This window comes from Cylas formicarius, unplaced genomic scaffold (assembly GCF_029955315.1).
Source record: "Cylas formicarius isolate icCylForm1 unplaced genomic scaffold, icCylForm1.1 PGA_scaffold_5__7_contigs__length_24384050, whole genome shotgun sequence".
NCBI classification, from domain to species: domain Eukaryota; kingdom Metazoa; phylum Arthropoda; class Insecta; order Coleoptera; family Brentidae; genus Cylas; species Cylas formicarius.
In genome coordinates this window covers 3,669,096-3,686,752 of record NW_026844341.1, presented here as the reverse complement: position 1 = coordinate 3,686,752, position 17,657 = coordinate 3,669,096, and the positions used below count along the sequence as shown (strand labels likewise).

Below are 17,657 nucleotides of genomic sequence, written 5' to 3'. Positions count from 1 at the left end.
TCTTCTTTTTTCTGCTGTACCACTTTGAATCAGTTTGTTGGGTTAATATTACCAAGATTGATAGAGAACGTTGTTGCCATTTTAATATTGGTCATTTTTCCAAAGATAATTCGATTTGAACTATTATACTTACGCTTAAAATATATGAAATAAACCATATTTATAGTTTACAGATTGCCCATATTCTAAATATTTGTAAGTACCGTACTACTTCTAAAAATAAGTTAACTATCAAGAAAGTTTTCATATTTGTTGACAAAATCCAACGGAGTTCTATTTTAAAAAAAATAGTTATACTTAATAATTTCTTCTATTTTATTGCCAAAAATGCAACTTGCTCCTTGGAATGACCTGCTATCAGACTATGGGCTTTGGAGATTCTAGCAATCACTTTAAGATGCTCAGTTATGCAATAGAAAGTCATCGATTAAGAATGAGGAGTAGAAAGTCAGATGTTTAGATCGATGTCCTAAAATGCTGCTTTGAGGACTTTCCCTTGAAATTGGTGGAAGTTTAGACGTCACTCATCCCCTTTCGAATGAAATCAATAGCAGTGTCGTTGAAATCTGCCTGACTTTCAGAAATCCAATTTTATTATCTCATTAATAGCCGTCGATACACAACAAATTAGGCGTTGCTGATATACGGAAAACTGTATTTAGACCAACTATATTTTGTTATGTTGAGAAACGTTACATCGCCCGCTTAAATGTTTCTTTCTTGATTATTTACTCTGCAAAACATAATTAGGATAAGTGAATTGAAAAAATGCGTCACTTTCATTGCAAATTGGTGGATGCTCTATATTTAAAAATATTTGAATGCATCAAACTTCTCTTCTAGCTAAATATATTGTTGAATAACCCAAAATCGTTCGGCATTTATGTCTCTTCATCAATTCATGTCCCATCGCTTTGCTCACTACTCAATAATGTGGAAACACTAAGAAATTCAAGGGGGCAATGGCGTTTGACAATGAAAGAGTTGTAAGAAAATAACTTGCCTGTCACCGCCATTATCGTATCCCCTGTTGTCGTACCCTACACCCCGATCATAGTATGGGTCGTAGCGGTCATATCTGTCGTATCGGTCTCTGCCTCCATATCCTCCATACTTTCCCCTGCCTCTATAATCCCTGCTGTCGTAATCGTCATAATATCTGTCGTAGTAACGATCCCTGTCGTACCGATCGTATCTGTCGTTGTATGACCTATCTCTGTCATCGTACCTATGAAAGACAACAACAACAAGACTTCCCTGTGTCAAAAATTCATGAACTCAAACTATGACATTGCTTAAAATTAGAAAATAGAGGCCGGTGTAGGAAGGAGGTGGTCCGTAAAAAAAAATAATCAAAATCGTGGTGAATCTTAAATATTTTAAACATCAAATTCAAATTAAATAAGAATTCTAAGAGAATGCAAAAATATTGTACCCACAGCGGTTCAGTTTTAAAAAATAGTTGAAATAGTATGAAAGCACCATCTAGGTTGGCACAATTTGCATACTAATAAAAAATTTGGATTTTTCAAATCTGAGTATATTAGTGTTGAATTCATTATTTACCCAGTATTGTAATTATTGGAATTTTTTGAAAATTAAGTTTATTTCTTTTATGCCTCTCTTATTCACTTTTTGATAACTCACATTTTGCAGTTATAGTAACAAAACTGATAAAATACTTTATAGAGAAAAATATACTTTTACAGAAAAAGTTTTTATAATTATGAAAAGATGTTGTCAGTAGAACCCTTTTTTTATTTATCCATAATAATTAATGATGATGTATTGTGTTGGCGTAGTTATGAGGTTTGAAATTTATTTCAAATATTCTAACGGTAAATCTTGAAAAGCCCATGAAGTTTAGATGAAATTATGTCATTGTATAACCTTATGTAAACAACTTCACATAAACTACAAATAAATGAATTTTCAGTATTTTCTCTTGACGCAACTTAAAATAATTTTTTCTCAAGAATTTCGTTTTATATTGTTCTACAACTATCGTTTTCTTCTTTGCTGCATTCTTGTGAGATGTTTTTAACACATTTTATGAGAAACATTTTTGTTGCGAAGTTGCAAGTTATGCGACGACATAACTTTTGTTCGATATAATAATCAATTAAAATATAATTAAATAAAAATGAAAGAATTAAAATATAACAATAATAAATAAAAAGAACAGGATTTGTTAGATAAGTTTCGCTACCAATGTCAGTCGTTGACAGCCTCTTGATCCCAGTATGTAATGTTCTCACAAAAAAATCAGTTCTCAACGTATGCTCGTGATTAGAGAAGTTTCACTGTTAATTTGTACAGGGTGAGTCAACGATGATACATACAAGAGTTATAAATATTGTTAGGATGTACACTTTAAAATTATTTTAAGCTAAACAGGTGGCGTGACGAATAAAATATACATTTTTTAAGTGGAATACCCTACTTTAAAATCTTGAAATTTCGAATTCGTTCTGAAATTCTTCAACTTTTTTTCCAATAATTCAATTTTTCTAAAAAATACTAGTTTTCACTCTTTTTTTTTAATATAAACTCCTATACAAAAATAACGCAACACATAAATTGGCCACAATTTTTTACAATTTTTTATGAATTTATGATCCTATTTGTATGATTTTTTTTGTATTGTAGGTAGGATCCTTGGCAATGTCACAATTTTCGCTGATAACGATAAAAATTTATTTTCGATATATATATATATATATATATATATATATATATATATATATATATATATATATATATATATATATATATATATATATATATATATATATATATATATATATATATATATATATATATATATATATATATATATATATATATATATTCTCACGTATTGATTCACGGATGGAAAAATGTGATGACACTATATTCCGGGATATCATCCGTTCGCTCGTTGAACTCCGACTGGAATCCTGCATCCGACTGGAATCCTGCAAATCTTGCATCCGACTGGAATCCTGCAGACGTTTCGCCAAAATCTCACTTGGCATCTTCAATGCTCGCGCTCCGAAAACACTTCGAACACTGGGAGGTTATCGGCGGTGCGTGCGGTATTTATACTCTGCGCCGGAGATGGTAACGGTGCTGCTTGTGCGTGGGGGGAGGTGGCTCCGCCCCCTGAATTGTCGCGTTGTTAATTTCGCCCGATCGTAGTTGCGATGTCCCCGTTGGCTGCTGCGCATCGCTCTGCTGTTTGATTATCGTTCTCCACGTGTTGGATAAATGCAGAGCGTCGTCTCTCGTATTGAGGTGTCCGGACTTTTCTATTTCGATGGCCTCTCGTATAATCCTAGTCCTAAAATCAGGAATATTAGCTATTTGTTTGCAAGTGCCGAAATCAATTTTATGGCCTGTCTGATGTTGGTGCTGAAACAAAGCAGATGTTGTTTGTTTGTTTCTTATGGCTAAACGATGTTCCTCGAGCCTGGCTGAAATTCTTCTGTTGGTCTGTCCCACATACGTCAGGCTGCACGATCCGCATGCTACACTGTATACTCCTTGGTTTTCCAGACAGGCCAGACAGGCCATAAAATTGATTTCGGCACTTGCAAACAAATAGCTAATATTCCTGATTTTAGGACTAGGATTATACGAGAGGCCATCGAAATAGAAAAGTCCGGACACCTCAATACGAGAGACGACGCTCTGCATTTATCCAACACGTGGAGAACGATAATCAAACAGCAGAGCGATGCGCAGCAGCCAACGGGGACATCGCAACTACGATCGGGCGAAATTAACAACGCGACAATTCAGGGGGCGGAGCCACCTCCCCCCACGCACAAGCAGCACCGTTACCATCTCCGGCGCAGAGTATAAATACCGCACGCACCGCCGATAACCTCCCAGTGTTCGAAGTGTTTTCGGAGCGCGAGCATTGAAGATGCCAAGTGAGATTTTGGCGAAACGTCTGCAGGATTCCAGTCGGATGCAAGATTTGCAGGATTCCAGTCGGATGCAGGATTCCAGTCGGAGTTCAACGAGCGAACGGATGATATCCCGGAATATAGTGTCATCATATATATATATATATATATATATATATATATATATATATATATATATATATATATATATATATATATATATATATATATATATATATATATATATATATATATATATATATATATAGGGTGTAATAAAAATGTTTAGTGTTTTTCCAGAAATTGGTATCACCGTGAAGTATACTAGCAACCAAGACATAATAGCAGTTGACCATTAGCTCCATCTCCATACATATTCTTTTTTGGTTGTTTTTGTTTCATCGTTGAATGTTTGCTAGTAATCTTTGGAATATTTCTGACATTTCAAACGATTTCACAACAGATGTTGCGTTTAAAATTTGCAAAGGTCAAATAAAATTCGCCATACTCATAAAAACCGCTCATAAACTGCTTATTAAACGTTTTTTTCGTTTGCCCAGTTGCGTGACGATTATTTTATTCTTGTAAAATGAATCGACTAAGAAATTTATTGCCAAAAGGAGGAGTGAGAGCTGTAACTTTAGTGGATGAGGGCCACTCAATGTGTCACATTGCTAATGTGATAAGAAGACGATTTAACGAGGCTGGATCTTACTATTGAAGGCCAGAAGGACGAAAACTATGTACCGATCCAAAGGATGAGCGTTTTATTAGGTATACTGCTTTAAGAAATAGAAAGATCACTAGTACTAGGTTAAATGGTGAACTTAGAACTGTTCGCCATCATACAATATCGCCTCGAACAATCAATCATTGAAATGCTGATGATTGGAAGACGGTTTTATTTTCTCATGAAACGAGAATTAGTCACATTCTCCTGGTGGGCGTGATGGTGTTTGGCGGAAGGCAGGACAGAGATTTGCCAGTTGCAATCTTCTTCTTGGAGTGCCGTCTTCTTCATTGAAAGTGGGCAACAATGTCGGTGAACCTCTGACTATCCTACGCAGTTCGAAATAGTGAGTGAGCATTCATACGCGTTCAATCTTGGATGTTTTTTAGCCATGAATGGGTTTTGACTGTACATAACACTTCACAAATGGGTGTCTGAGCCTCAGGCTTAAGGTGGAATTACACAAGAGTGACCGCATCAGGCTTGCCTCCTCGATTCTGGTCCTGATTTCTACTTGTCTAGGTTGTTGCTGATCCAGGCTCCGAAATATTTGAATTTTTCTACCACTTCTATTTGTTTCCCATATATTCTTATATTTTTGGGCGGCTCTGAGGATTTTGATATTATTAGTATTTTTATTTTATTGGCGCTTCTTGTAAGACCGTAACGATCTCCGACTGCGGTAAGTTGATTTTGCAAGTGTTGTGTTACTTTTGAAACCAATGAAATAATGAACTGTTTGGTTGACTCACCCCAGAGGCCTAAATGAAATTGAAAATCATAACCCTATACTAAGTCATTTTATGGGGCACTACTTTGAAATCAGTACAGTTTAAAATGTAGGGAATACTATATTGCGTTGTTCACATTATTTGCCACGAAGCATTATAACTTAAGTATTTGTTTTAAAGGTTTAATGTAATGAAATAGTATGTTTTGCTTTTTTTCTCAGCTGGTATTTAAATTTTATCCAAGTGATAACTGTAGCCAACCAACTGATGAAGTTTTATGTGGCTCTTGTTAAATTTTTGTCAACTTATACATAGTGTTTAGAAATTGTGGTTGAATATTCACTACATTTGTTTAATTCAAATGGGACGCCATGTATTTTAGGTCAATTAAAGACGAAAAATTTTATATCGATATTATTATACAGTAGATAGCGAAGAAAATTTATGTATGTTATGTGTTTTGACAACTCTTTGTAATAAAAATGTTAATTTATCCAAAACAAGAAGGGATTGACATCACTTTTGTGATGAGAAAATGCTTTTAAAATTGCTTCTCGGCATCACAAATTTACTTTGAAAGATTTTTTAACACAAACCAATGGAAACCCCACTGAAAGGAAACCTAACCAAAACGGAAGTCACAAAATTGGGCAAGACATTGATACAAGTGAAACGAGCATCTCAAGAAATAGAAAATTATCAAGTTATATTTACTGACGAATGTTGATTTAATAAAAATGGAACTCTTAATCGACATAACTTTCACCATTATTCTGATTCTAATTCATATCAATTTAGAATTATTCATAGTTAACAAACAGAAAAAAAATTCTGTTGATGTGTACTCCGAAATAATGGGTCATTAGTAAATTGGTTCTTGCCTATTCGAAGAAAATAAAAAATTAAATAATATATCGGGCATATAATTTAAAAAGTACACTTTGATTGACATTGACATTAAACATTTTTTAAATGTAGCCTTAATGGGTTCTATACATCATAGAAAAGTGAATAAGGTGAATAACAATATCTAGAAAAGGGTCATAACGCAAGTCCTACCAAAAAATTACCTGTCGTATCTGTCGTAATAACTATTCCTGCTGTAAGGCTTGTAAGGTCTAGCGTAGCCGGTGTCGCAAGTTGTACACCGTTTTTCCACAGGAGTTGTAACCTTCACCCCTCTGTTATCCTCACTATCTACTATCTTGTCTCCACTTCTGTCCGAACTTTGAGAATTTGAGCTGTACCGGTAGTACTTGTTTTCCCTAGGGATTCTTACTAGCGTTTCTTCCGATTTCGACGATATCACCTCTTTCACGGTGGCAGTTCCGACAACTTGAAGCACACCGACGATGATGGATGCCGTATAGAAGAGAGTTGGTTTCTGTAACGTGGTTTAATTATAAAACGCGCCGAAAGATGGACTATTGATTAGGATGGACCAAGAAAATTGACTATTTGGTTTTGTTACAACTCAATATATATCAAAAATAACAATTTTTAAAATGTTAGTGCTCTACAGAAATGATCTCAATATTTTTTATAAAGTAATTTTTTTAAAGCTATTCACGACTGAGCACGAAGAAAAAGTTAAATCCTTGTTTTTTCATTTTTCACCTGTTCATTCCTTCATGATATTTGATTGAATTTCATCCAATGAGTGGAAAAAATTTTGTTAAAAAAAATAGGATTTTATAATGCTTTTTAAAAAAATAACTTTTAGAAAAAATATTAAGAGAACTATTTTCTAGAGAGTTAAATTAAATTTAAAAATAATGGAATATTGAGTTGTATTATAGTTACAAAATTCCGAAATGAAAAAGTAAAATTAAAAAAAAATGCATGTTAAAGGCTTCATTTCAGATAAATATTTTTTTTCTACTCGCGTCTGTAAAATACCTAATTAAACACCCATCTAGCGTGCGGGAAGCGTCACTTTACCATGTCAGTTTCGTTTCCCATGAATCCGAGCCGCTTCGGACATTTCCGGGATTTTACCGCACGGATTTGGGAGCAATCGGATGTTTTCGGAGATATTTCCCACGCTTTGAATTTTGACATATGTCAATTCTGACGGTCATGTCAGTGAATGTATTCGTGTTGTTTAGCGAAAATGTACCCAAAAACTAACGGTCGTAGAAAAAGTATAGTATGCAACAAGTTCGTTAAACTTTTTAACTCACTAGTTTATTAAAAACTGGCTCCGCTGCGCTCCGCTCGTGTCAAATAAACTCGTGAGTCAAATGACGTTTACCGCACTTGTTACATAATATACTAATAACTCAATCGTCTGACGTTGTCTTGACGCAATTATTATATCAGAACGAATGTTAGAGCTTCTTTAAGACTTTCATGGGCGTAAGTGAAAGGATTTGATTTGATTGACAGCATGGTGAAAAAAGCGAATAAGAACTTGAAAATTCCAAGTCGCTGATCATACTCTATAACACACTTTTGCGGTCCTATATTGAGTTTGCCAGTGGGACAGTATGAGTCTAGAGTATAATAACTATCAAAACAAAATTGGAAACATAAAAAAAAATGTTTTTCTCATGAATCGTATGCAGCAAAGCTTGACTTCTATCCTATGCTGAAAAAATAGTGGACTTTTTTTGCACCATATTGTTAATAGGAAAGTAGAAATGGTAAAGACCAGAACGCCAGTTTTGTTCCATGCGCCTAAGAATAATACTTTGCTCAATTCGTTTGGGAATCAAGCCGTAAGAGTTTTTCATTCAAACTAAATTAATTTTTCTTTCTGCTTTCGTTCTTGTTTTTCTTTACGGATTATTAATATTTTTAATTACTCTCTAGAATTAAGATAAATGTAATTATTCTGACTATGCCTTTATATATTGTTTGGGGGCGAAAATCAATAAAGCATGTCATTATAATAATAATAAAATTAAATTGCCTTTGTTATTGTATATTATTATATACAAACATACAGTAGAGAAGAAGCGAAGTCTAGCAAAAGCTACTCCACTTAACCTCTTAAATGTTTAGATTGAAAACTAAATAGGAAGTTGTTATTATATTACTAAATTAAATATAGTATAATAGATAAATGAAATAGTAATATGGAAAAACAGAAAGTTACTAAAAGTTAAAATAAAAAGAATAAAATTGAAAATCAAATTATTAATTATTATCAAGTTTCAACCTGAAATATTTTTTAAAGCATTTTATTGAGTGCGATTTTACTGAATGAATGAAAATTACAACAGCGTTATATAAGAAAATGATCTGCCGAACAAAGACAAACTATATCGTGCCAGTCAGAGTCTGTAGGGGTGCTTTAAAGCCACTGATTGAACATTAACGATCATAGACCCATTGCCTTGTTAATGCGAAGTTTTTTTTTTTGTATTGTAGAAATGTCATTAGTGGCCAACAGATGGTGTGTGTTATATGTTGGAGAGATTGCTCTACTCTTGCGTTTTAAGTCAGTTGTTATCAGTTTTAACTAGCAAGAAAATGAAAATTGAAAGGTGTTTTCTGTCCCTGTCGGCACGAGTTTTAATACCATAATTTCAGAGCATCGCGTCTCCATTTTGGGGGCGAAGCCTAGAAGGATCGGTGGCCCACGGTCGTTGTTGGGGTTATGTTCGTTGGAACCCCCTTTGGTTATCTATTTATATTGCTGAAATAATATTGCTCAATACAAATACGAGATTGCCTAGTATAATTTTTATATGTATTCGCCAATCCTCTATAAACCTATTTATCCTTTTAAAAGAATGGTAGACACTTGCGTTACTGCAAAATATTTGGTATATATTACTTTAGAAATCCTTTAAAAATGCACCTTGAGGAAAATCACAGTTTTCATGATTCCATGTTGTTATATTAAGAACCACGCTCATTAGATGGAGTTATAAATTATGCATTCGTAGGGCCATGGAAAGATATACAGAATGGTATGTGTCTTCATCAAGGGACCATCAAGAGTGTTAGTACCTTGACATTATGGGTTAAAGTTGAAAGAAATCAAGGGAACTGGCATTGGCATTGCATAGGTTTTTAAGCAAATGCACAAATATTTGGTATATTTTTATTATTTATATAAACAAAAAAAACACTAAATCTGGCCTATCTAGGTTAGGGAAAAGGAGAATATCTGATTGGTCCGTAATTATAACGCCAAGAAGAGATAACAATTCGTTAAATGACCTAATTTTTTTTGTATAATGTTTAGCAAAAAATAAAGATAAAAATTATTTGTTTTTTACTCCATAGTCCCTTTGCATCCCTAATAAGCAGTTTTTACTCCATACTTTTCTATACTAATATATGGGTGTCTGAATTTCTTATCCAACAGACTCAACTACATTAAACGTTCGATGACGGCACTTTATTGTCTTACAGCGTCACAGGCTGTTTTCCTAGCCCTAATCGATAATCACTTGTCATAAACTTGTCAAATAGTAACGTGAATAATATCATTAGTAGATAATAACAGGTTTTATATTTAGGGGGGAATTTTATTGTAACATATAATGCGCGAAAGCGGTTGTTTTTCTTTAAGCGGAAATAACGGCATTCCATTAGGGCTACGTCTTTATCGTTAGGGGTTCTCTCCATTATGTTGCTTCAGTGCATTAACAGGATAATACTTATTTACTCTGCCGCGACGGGGAGCGATACGCTTGGCTGAGTACCGCGAAAAGGCGGAGCAAAGATTAAGTTCTATTTGGCTATCATTTTATTAAAAAACAAATCGCCACCATTTAGGGCAACTTTAGATGCTATGTGATTGTCGAGATAAACGTTGCGCGGCGAGTTACAAACTGCAGACGAAGAGGGAAGGAGCACTTGTTTAGACAGATAAAATTTTTCGTTAGCCATTCATTCTGCTTATAAAATACGGTAAGAATTTTTAATTACAATTAGTGAGGTCGACAGGTCTATTATCCGATCGGAGAAATGGTAAGATCCACCAAAAACAACTGTATTTCAAAAATCTGTTACACAAAGTTTCGCGTCCAGAGGCGTTTTTTTTTTTTTTCAAATAAACAGAAATTGTCAAGTCGAGGGTGTCTCAAATATTTTTGAAATTTTACATATGTCAATTAAAATATTGAATTTCGCGTTGCCTTATCATGGTAAATCAAATTTTGAAGTGAATACGAAAAACTAGAATTTTGTAGTTTAATAATTTAATACATTAATATGCAATTGAAAGCCTGCTGACGATAGTGATCAATAATTCCGCCTTCTAAAGATATAATACTAGGGGTACCATTTACAAAAATAAAGTAAATTTACAAAACGTGGCAACATTATAGCATGTTCATCACTGAAAAATATGCCTTCGTAGCATTGGACAACACAAAATTTAGTCCTTCATTTGGTATATACAAACATTGTGAAATATTAAAAATATTTCACAGTTTTCGTTTGTGTCAAAAAATAAAGAAAACAGTTCTGGATAAAAAACATTGTGTCACAGAAAAGAAAAATTGAATACATATTATGTTCTATATATACTATGTTCTTCATATACTCACTACCAAATCCCAAATTTAAAAAAAAAATATCCGCAAGTTGGAACAATATAGCTCAATAGAACAACTTTGTGTTTAAATTATTTTTGTGGACCTTACCATTTCTCATATCCCATAGCGGGCTTGTACTGCTAAAATGAATTATTAAACACGGGGTGTTACATTAAAAATTCAAATTGTAATGACTTTTAGATTGATCTGGAAGTCAGTGATATTATTTTTTGAATGTGGAACTCAGTTCAGTCTAGATACTTTGATTATCGGTTACCACTGCGAATCGAATTTTGTTATGTTACTAAATAATGTAATCCACCACCAAATCAAAAATTTGGAAGATATATCAACTTGAGTTTTAATCGTACAGCAAATTGTCATTATATCTCATGGCATAATTAGAATTACAAAAATGAAAAATATTTCTTAGATATGCAACAATACGAAAAACTTGGGAGTAGATGCCACATTCGAAAAGACATTTAAGAACCATTTTGTTACGTAATTCGGTTTAGATAGTTTAAAACCAAACTTTATATGTAGGTTGATTTTATTAGCAGTTTTTTTAGAAATTAATGTGAAACTTAATATTAATTTTGCATTTTTCGCAATATACAAAATAGAACAATCTACAAGGCGTTAAATTTTAAATTCCAAAGTTGTTATGACTTTAAGATAGAAAGAACACGGGCGTCTATTGCTCTAGTCGTCTAAATATTATTGAGTGTCAAAATACATGGGAGATTTATAATTATGGGTTACTTCTGAAAAATGAAAAACATAAGTTTGTGCTCAACAATGAAGCTCACCACCAAATCCCAAATTTTTAAAAAATATTCGCAAGTTGGAACAATATAACAAGTATTGTTACCAAATTTGATCATTTTTCATTAGAATATAAAAAAAGGATCAACCAAAAATAATTAAATAATTTTGCTTTGGGAAAATAACAGAGAATTTAATTGCTTGCTGAAAACACGACGAACACGACCTCATACTCATTACTGATAAGATAAATGGATAACGCCAAAACATTTGGTTTATTCGCGGGAAATCGACAAATTTAGATAAATATATAAAATAAACGAATTCCAATATTTTTACGAAAAATAGGGGAAATAAATAAATATACAAAATGGCAAATGACAATATGCGGCGTATTGCGTTAAAAATAAAAATGCAAATTGAGAATACAGAATCCACAAATTGAACAATATTGCTAATTCGCGTAAAAAATGCGCGTGTGTAAACTAAAACTTGTTTCCGACCAAAGAGATCACAAGAAGTGCTCACCTTTAGCGCCACCATGATACTCTGAGATCGCGACCAGAAAATTGAATATAAACTCCTAAAACATCGACACCATCAACTCCAATCAGCCATCGAAATGGTACCGAATCGGGGAAAGCCAAAATGCGTACACCTCGCTTCACAAACGCGCGATCACAAGTGGCGAACCGCGCTGATGCGGGTTCAAATCGGACCATGCGAACGCAAAGAGTTCAAAGCGGTGAAATAACAACAAAAAAATATTAAAAACCGCCGGTCATTCTCTTTATTGTCTAAAAATTATAACCGTGTCTCCTATACGGTGGGTCAAATTCACCGGATACCGACCTTGGTGGGGATATACAGAGACCAGGGACGTAACACAAGAACCACGTTTTAATTTTAGCTCGTAGTAAACCGAATTCCTGACTATAAAAATATTTCATGTTGTTAAGAAGCAAATAGTCCATAACCAAATATTTCTGAGGCTGTCGATGAGGTTCTCAATTCGACGTCATATACCTCGATTTTTTAAAAGCCTTTGATCGGTTGGATCAATAAAATTCTAATTCACAAGCTTCGTATTCTTGGAGACTCTGAATCGCTTGTTATTTTGTTCTCTAACCGCAGTCAGAATGGGTGTCTCTATAGTTGCACCTCCGTTGATTCCTTGGGCGCTCCTCAAGGCTCAATACTGGTGCCATTATTAATCAACATTTTTATTAATGACATTGGTGGGGATCTCCAGCATAGTTTGCGACAAATCAATCGTTGGTCTCTAAATATTAACTTGTAGCTTAATACAGCCAAGTGCAATGCACCAAATGACTATAATTCTTTTGAGAAAACTCTGCTGCATTTTAACCATTTTTGTGACGGATTAATATTCTACTCGAAATTATCCTTTGTTCCTTGTCACTAAAGTACTAGCAGATAAAAAAAGTATGTATAAGTTTTTGAAATATGCATAGTATAATATGGTCGGTGTATATCCCCCACAAGGCTTTTACATTGATTTGCTTATGTATCTCTTAGTGATCGCCATGGTTAACATTATTCTTTTCCTCTTCTCCTATTCTCTTTTATTAGAGTTAATTCTAATAGAAGCAGATTTTACGTTCAGTTTTATGATGTAATCGTCCCATCTAATGCTTCTGTAACTCTTATACTAATGTGTACTGCAACCTACCTGTACCTGATTGCATGAAGCCCAAATGCCTGTTAAATACACAAATAAATAAATAAAAATTATTGAAAAATATTTATCGCTTAACTTATAAAAAGTTGAAATGCTTGTGCCACCTGGAAATCATGCTATCGGAATGAGCTAAATCAACCCAGGAAGTAATGATTTGAAAACTATTTCTTCAGATGATATCAATCAATCCAACATCTCTTATTTATTATATTAGGACTCATTTTTTTTTGGTATCAAAGTTTTTGCCTATAAACCGCATAAATTTAAGTGCCCACTGAATATTCAAAACCGCTGTTTATAAAAAAGATATAATAATACATTTCCATAAAGTAAAGAAATTTTAAAATCTTCTCTATAAGGTCAAAGAATGTGATACTTTCGCTATAGAGTACATAACTTCACAATTTTTTATTCCTCTTCTTGGTACTTGGTTTATTGACTTTTTTATTAAGATGGCAACATGTTCGTGTACTTCAAAAATAGAATACTATATATATGTTTCATTCTATGTTATAATATCATCAATAAATATCACACAATACTTCACCAATACTACACAGTAGAAGGAGGCAGTTTCAGGATAGGCCTCAATACAAACCTATAGAAAAAATTACTCGAAACTATGAAAGTCCTCTATTTTCAAAACCTTTGAAATCACATTAGTTTATGGCACAACTGCAAAGATTATGATGATGAGAATTTTGAAATTTTTATATACGTTTAGTTCAAAACCTTAATACTGCAAAACTCTTATAAGCTGACTTAACATCTTCTCTACATTTTTTTTTAATTTCAAGGACCTTAAAAAGGAGGGACGGAGAGCAGGACAAGTTGTCCAATCTTCAACTTAATGTTTTCATCGACAGTGATGCAATCGAATAGATCCACAAGTAAGTTTTATTGTATATTGTAATAATTTTCGGAACAAGATGTGTTGAATTAAAGTAAACATTGTAGGCACATATTAGAGTAACTTACCTCGCTAGCAGCAACTTGGGAGACCTGTCCATTCAATCACAATTAAGAACAATGTTGCAGGACTAACTACCGACGACTAATGAAATAAACAATCCAACTCTAGTATCATTTAATTTGTAGGATTGTAGTAGCGGTTTTTTGGCACGTTTTAGTGAATTCACACGTGCGTTTATTGAACCGGCAATAACCTATTTGTTTAGATCATTGAATGGCCGGTGGTATTGTTTATAATGAGGTCTGGTCACGGAACACCAGACTCGCGATATAATCTCCCTTGGTTCGTACGCCAATGAAGGAACTACAGCCTATTCAAAATTACCCAAGGTGATGGCATTACAAAATTTGAATAGGCGGTCCTTTCAACGTATTTAATAAATCGCTATTATTATACGCCATATCGTTGTTCAAATCGGACATTTTGTCACAACACGCAAGTTGTAACTGTGCAAAAAAATCAGGTCGACATTATTTGAAATCTTTAATCTATTATGGAAAATGTTTTAGGCTTTTTAACACTTTTGATAGTGATGCAACAGGAGCGTAATGTTTCAGCGTATTAAAATAAAAACTAAAAATTTATTGTCTTGACTTTTGGTCACATATTTTTAAATGCGAGACCCTATCATTACCTCTCATCTGACGGGTCACGGACAAAGCAGTAGCCCTTGATTTATATCATAAATAACTATGGGTTCCTGTTATCTATCCAATTCAATATTTTTCAATAATTTTATACAGGGTGTTTGTCATAAGTTTACAATTGCCAGTCAAAGAAATTATTTTTGGTGTATGTTCTATACGTTAATCATTAACTTTTTAAAGTTTCCCATGTTATGTAAAAATCTTTATAAGGTACAATATTAAGAACAATTAAAAAACTCCTACAATACAGTTTTTGTAGAAGCGACAACGTGGAATAATAGAAAGGCAGAATACTTTAATCCCTTTTGGACATCGCTAAATAACCAAACGACGGCTTTCGTAAATAGCAAAAAGAAAATGACTCTCGAATTTCTGAAATCAGTGACCACAGGACGCTTTCTTGATCTTTAGAAACAAATTTCTGCAAAATTTTCTTACATTAACCATAGTTAAACACTATGTTTAAAGGATGCGGAAAATTTAAGTCTTCTTACTCATTGCCCTTTGTTTTACCTCTACCAAAAAAAAAATTTGCGTATTCTAACATGAAATAAATTTTAGGAACTAGGAACTCAAAAACTCGGTGAAAACTGCATCTCATTATCTTTATCCTTACTTAGAATATGAATAAAAGAATCTAAAGCTTAAAAGATCTTCACAAAAATAAAGCGCTTTGATACCAGTTTCAAATATTTATACTTAACCGAGATTAAAATTTCATCTATTTAAATTCCATAGTGGCCATGATATACAGTGAAGATTAAATTTTGCAAAAACACTTTTTGCTAAAATTAGTTCAGTTTACAAAGGTAGATTCACATGTTGCTGATGAATAGAAAGCGGCACATTGCAGAATAATCACAAGAAGCTGCCGAGCCAAAAAATTAAGTAGTATAAATTATGCCGACTAAATTGTGAAACTAACAAAGTGCCTCTTTTAGATTCTTACTTAGTTCACATGCTTTAACTAATAGGACACTGCTATCAACAAATAAAAATAATTTTCTAAGGCAGACCTAGATTTGTTATATGAATACTATAGAATATGGTTATTGGAGTATTAATTAATATTTGCTATTGTTTGTATTATTTTGCTGTTGTCGGTTTATTTTTTAATAATAATAATTTAGTAATCATAGTAATAATAAATAGGTTTATTAAGGAATCAGACACAACATATCTATTAACAATTTACAAGAAACGAAACTAACCAGAGAGCTCAATAGCTACTCTACAAAACTACTAAGTAGAACTCTTAATATTAATAAAAAAATAAAATGAATTGCGCACCATTTTTTCAAATACCTCAGAAGTCGGAAAATTTTCAAGATATGGGTAATAAAAATGAAGAGAGAGGATCGATAAAAGAAGTCAGTAAAATTTTCATACAAACCTTTAAATATTCTTTACTTTTTTAATAACACAGACAATAACAACAAGCAAGATGACGATGGATATCAGTTAGTACAGCCGAAACGGCGAAGAAGCAGAACTTTTATTGAAGGAACAAACACAACAAGCAGAATACGAGGAGTTGAGAAGAAAGCTTGGATAAATGTAACAAGGTTGGCTAAATCCACATCAGCACAGATTGAAGAAAACTTATCTGATATCTGCAGAGTAAATTGTGAAAAACTTAACTTTAACCACAACGAACAGTGGAACGGAAACTTATTTCTTTCCTAACAAAAATGTAAGAAACAGCGCCAGTAAATACGACTCAGGAAATGAAGATTTTTTAGAGCAGACGGTATTGGTATTGGTATTGGTATTAAAGGGGGGCGCCCTCGCGGGCGTCCAAGCACTTAGGCCACCAGATGGGCCCGTTATGCCCCCAGGCCGCTCTAGAGGGCGTCCAGAATGCCGCCCCTCCTGTAGAAGGTCAGCAACTCCTTTAGCCCAATACCGTGCACTGAGTCCGGATCGATCAGGGCCGTTCCGAAGACTCCCAATCTTGCCCATGTCAAGGCAGGGCACTCGGTGAGCAGATGATACGGGGTCTCCTCCCCTTCCATGCACCACCTACACTCCGGGTCGTCTCCAATGCCTAGCAAGCAGAGATGCCTCCTAAGCCTGCAATGTCCTGTGTAGGCCCCTGTTAGTGCTCTACACTCCCTCCTGGTCAGTCTAAGCAGCTCCCTGGTCCGAGGAAGGGCGGGCCCATCCATCATAAGCCTCGCCTGCCTGAGCAGACGGTGAGACACCTAATGAATTCGTAGTTATCAACTTTAATATTGAATGGGGTCTCACAAACAAAAATGAAATCCTCGAATCAATACTAAATAACCACGAAATCAATGTGCAAATCTCAAAGCATCATAAATTCTCAGACATTAATGTTCTTAAACCTTTAGATTATAAGATTTTTAGTTATTTCTCGAGAACTAGTTGCAGGGGAGCGGGAGTCTGTATCTTGGGTAGAGAAAGTTTAAATTTTTCAAACATTCCATTTTATAACTCTAAAGAAAAAACTTTTGCAATGTGTTCAATAAAATTAGAGCTTAGCAAAGGATGTATAACAATTTTCCCTGTATACTGATCTCCAAAGGGAGACTTCCAAGTATTTGTAGACAAACTCTCAATAATGTTACAAGCTGTGTACGAACCAAAAAATAAGCACATTTTGTGCGGCGACATTAACAAACGACGACACTCCAAGACGGATACAAAATCTGTGAAATTTTGCTAACATAGCATGCAGCCTCAAAATCTAAC

The 17,657-nt window shown here is 33.9% G+C and overlaps 1 protein-coding gene and 1 long non-coding RNA gene across 3 annotated transcripts in view; one reads left to right on the top strand and one right to left on the bottom strand.

The window, feature by feature from the left end:
* LOC132702140 (TATA-binding protein-associated factor 2N) overlaps positions 1-12,383 on the bottom strand; it is an 81,203-nt gene extending 68,820 nt beyond the window's left edge. The window contains exons 1-3 of the mRNA XM_060670593.1: positions 12,149-12,383; positions 6,425-6,738; positions 1,004-1,228 (exon numbers count right to left, since the gene is read on the bottom strand). Of these exons, the coding sequence (XP_060526576.1) occupies positions 1,004-1,228; positions 6,425-6,738; positions 12,149-12,163 (554 nt within the window). The 5' untranslated portion in view covers positions 12,164-12,383. The remainder of the gene's footprint in view (positions 1-1,003; positions 1,229-6,424; positions 6,739-12,148) is intronic.
* Positions 10,098-17,136, top strand: LOC132702142 (uncharacterized). Of its 2 annotated transcripts, none has more exons than XR_009618853.1 (5): positions 10,098-10,223; positions 14,120-14,212; positions 14,280-14,624; positions 16,369-16,635; positions 16,685-17,136. It is a non-coding gene; the product is annotated as an uncharacterized LOC132702142 (long non-coding RNA). The 2 variants fall into 2 exon arrangements; XR_009618854.1 differs by having other exon boundaries at positions 14,268-14,624.
* The last annotated feature ends 521 nt before the right edge of the window (positions 17,137-17,657 follow it).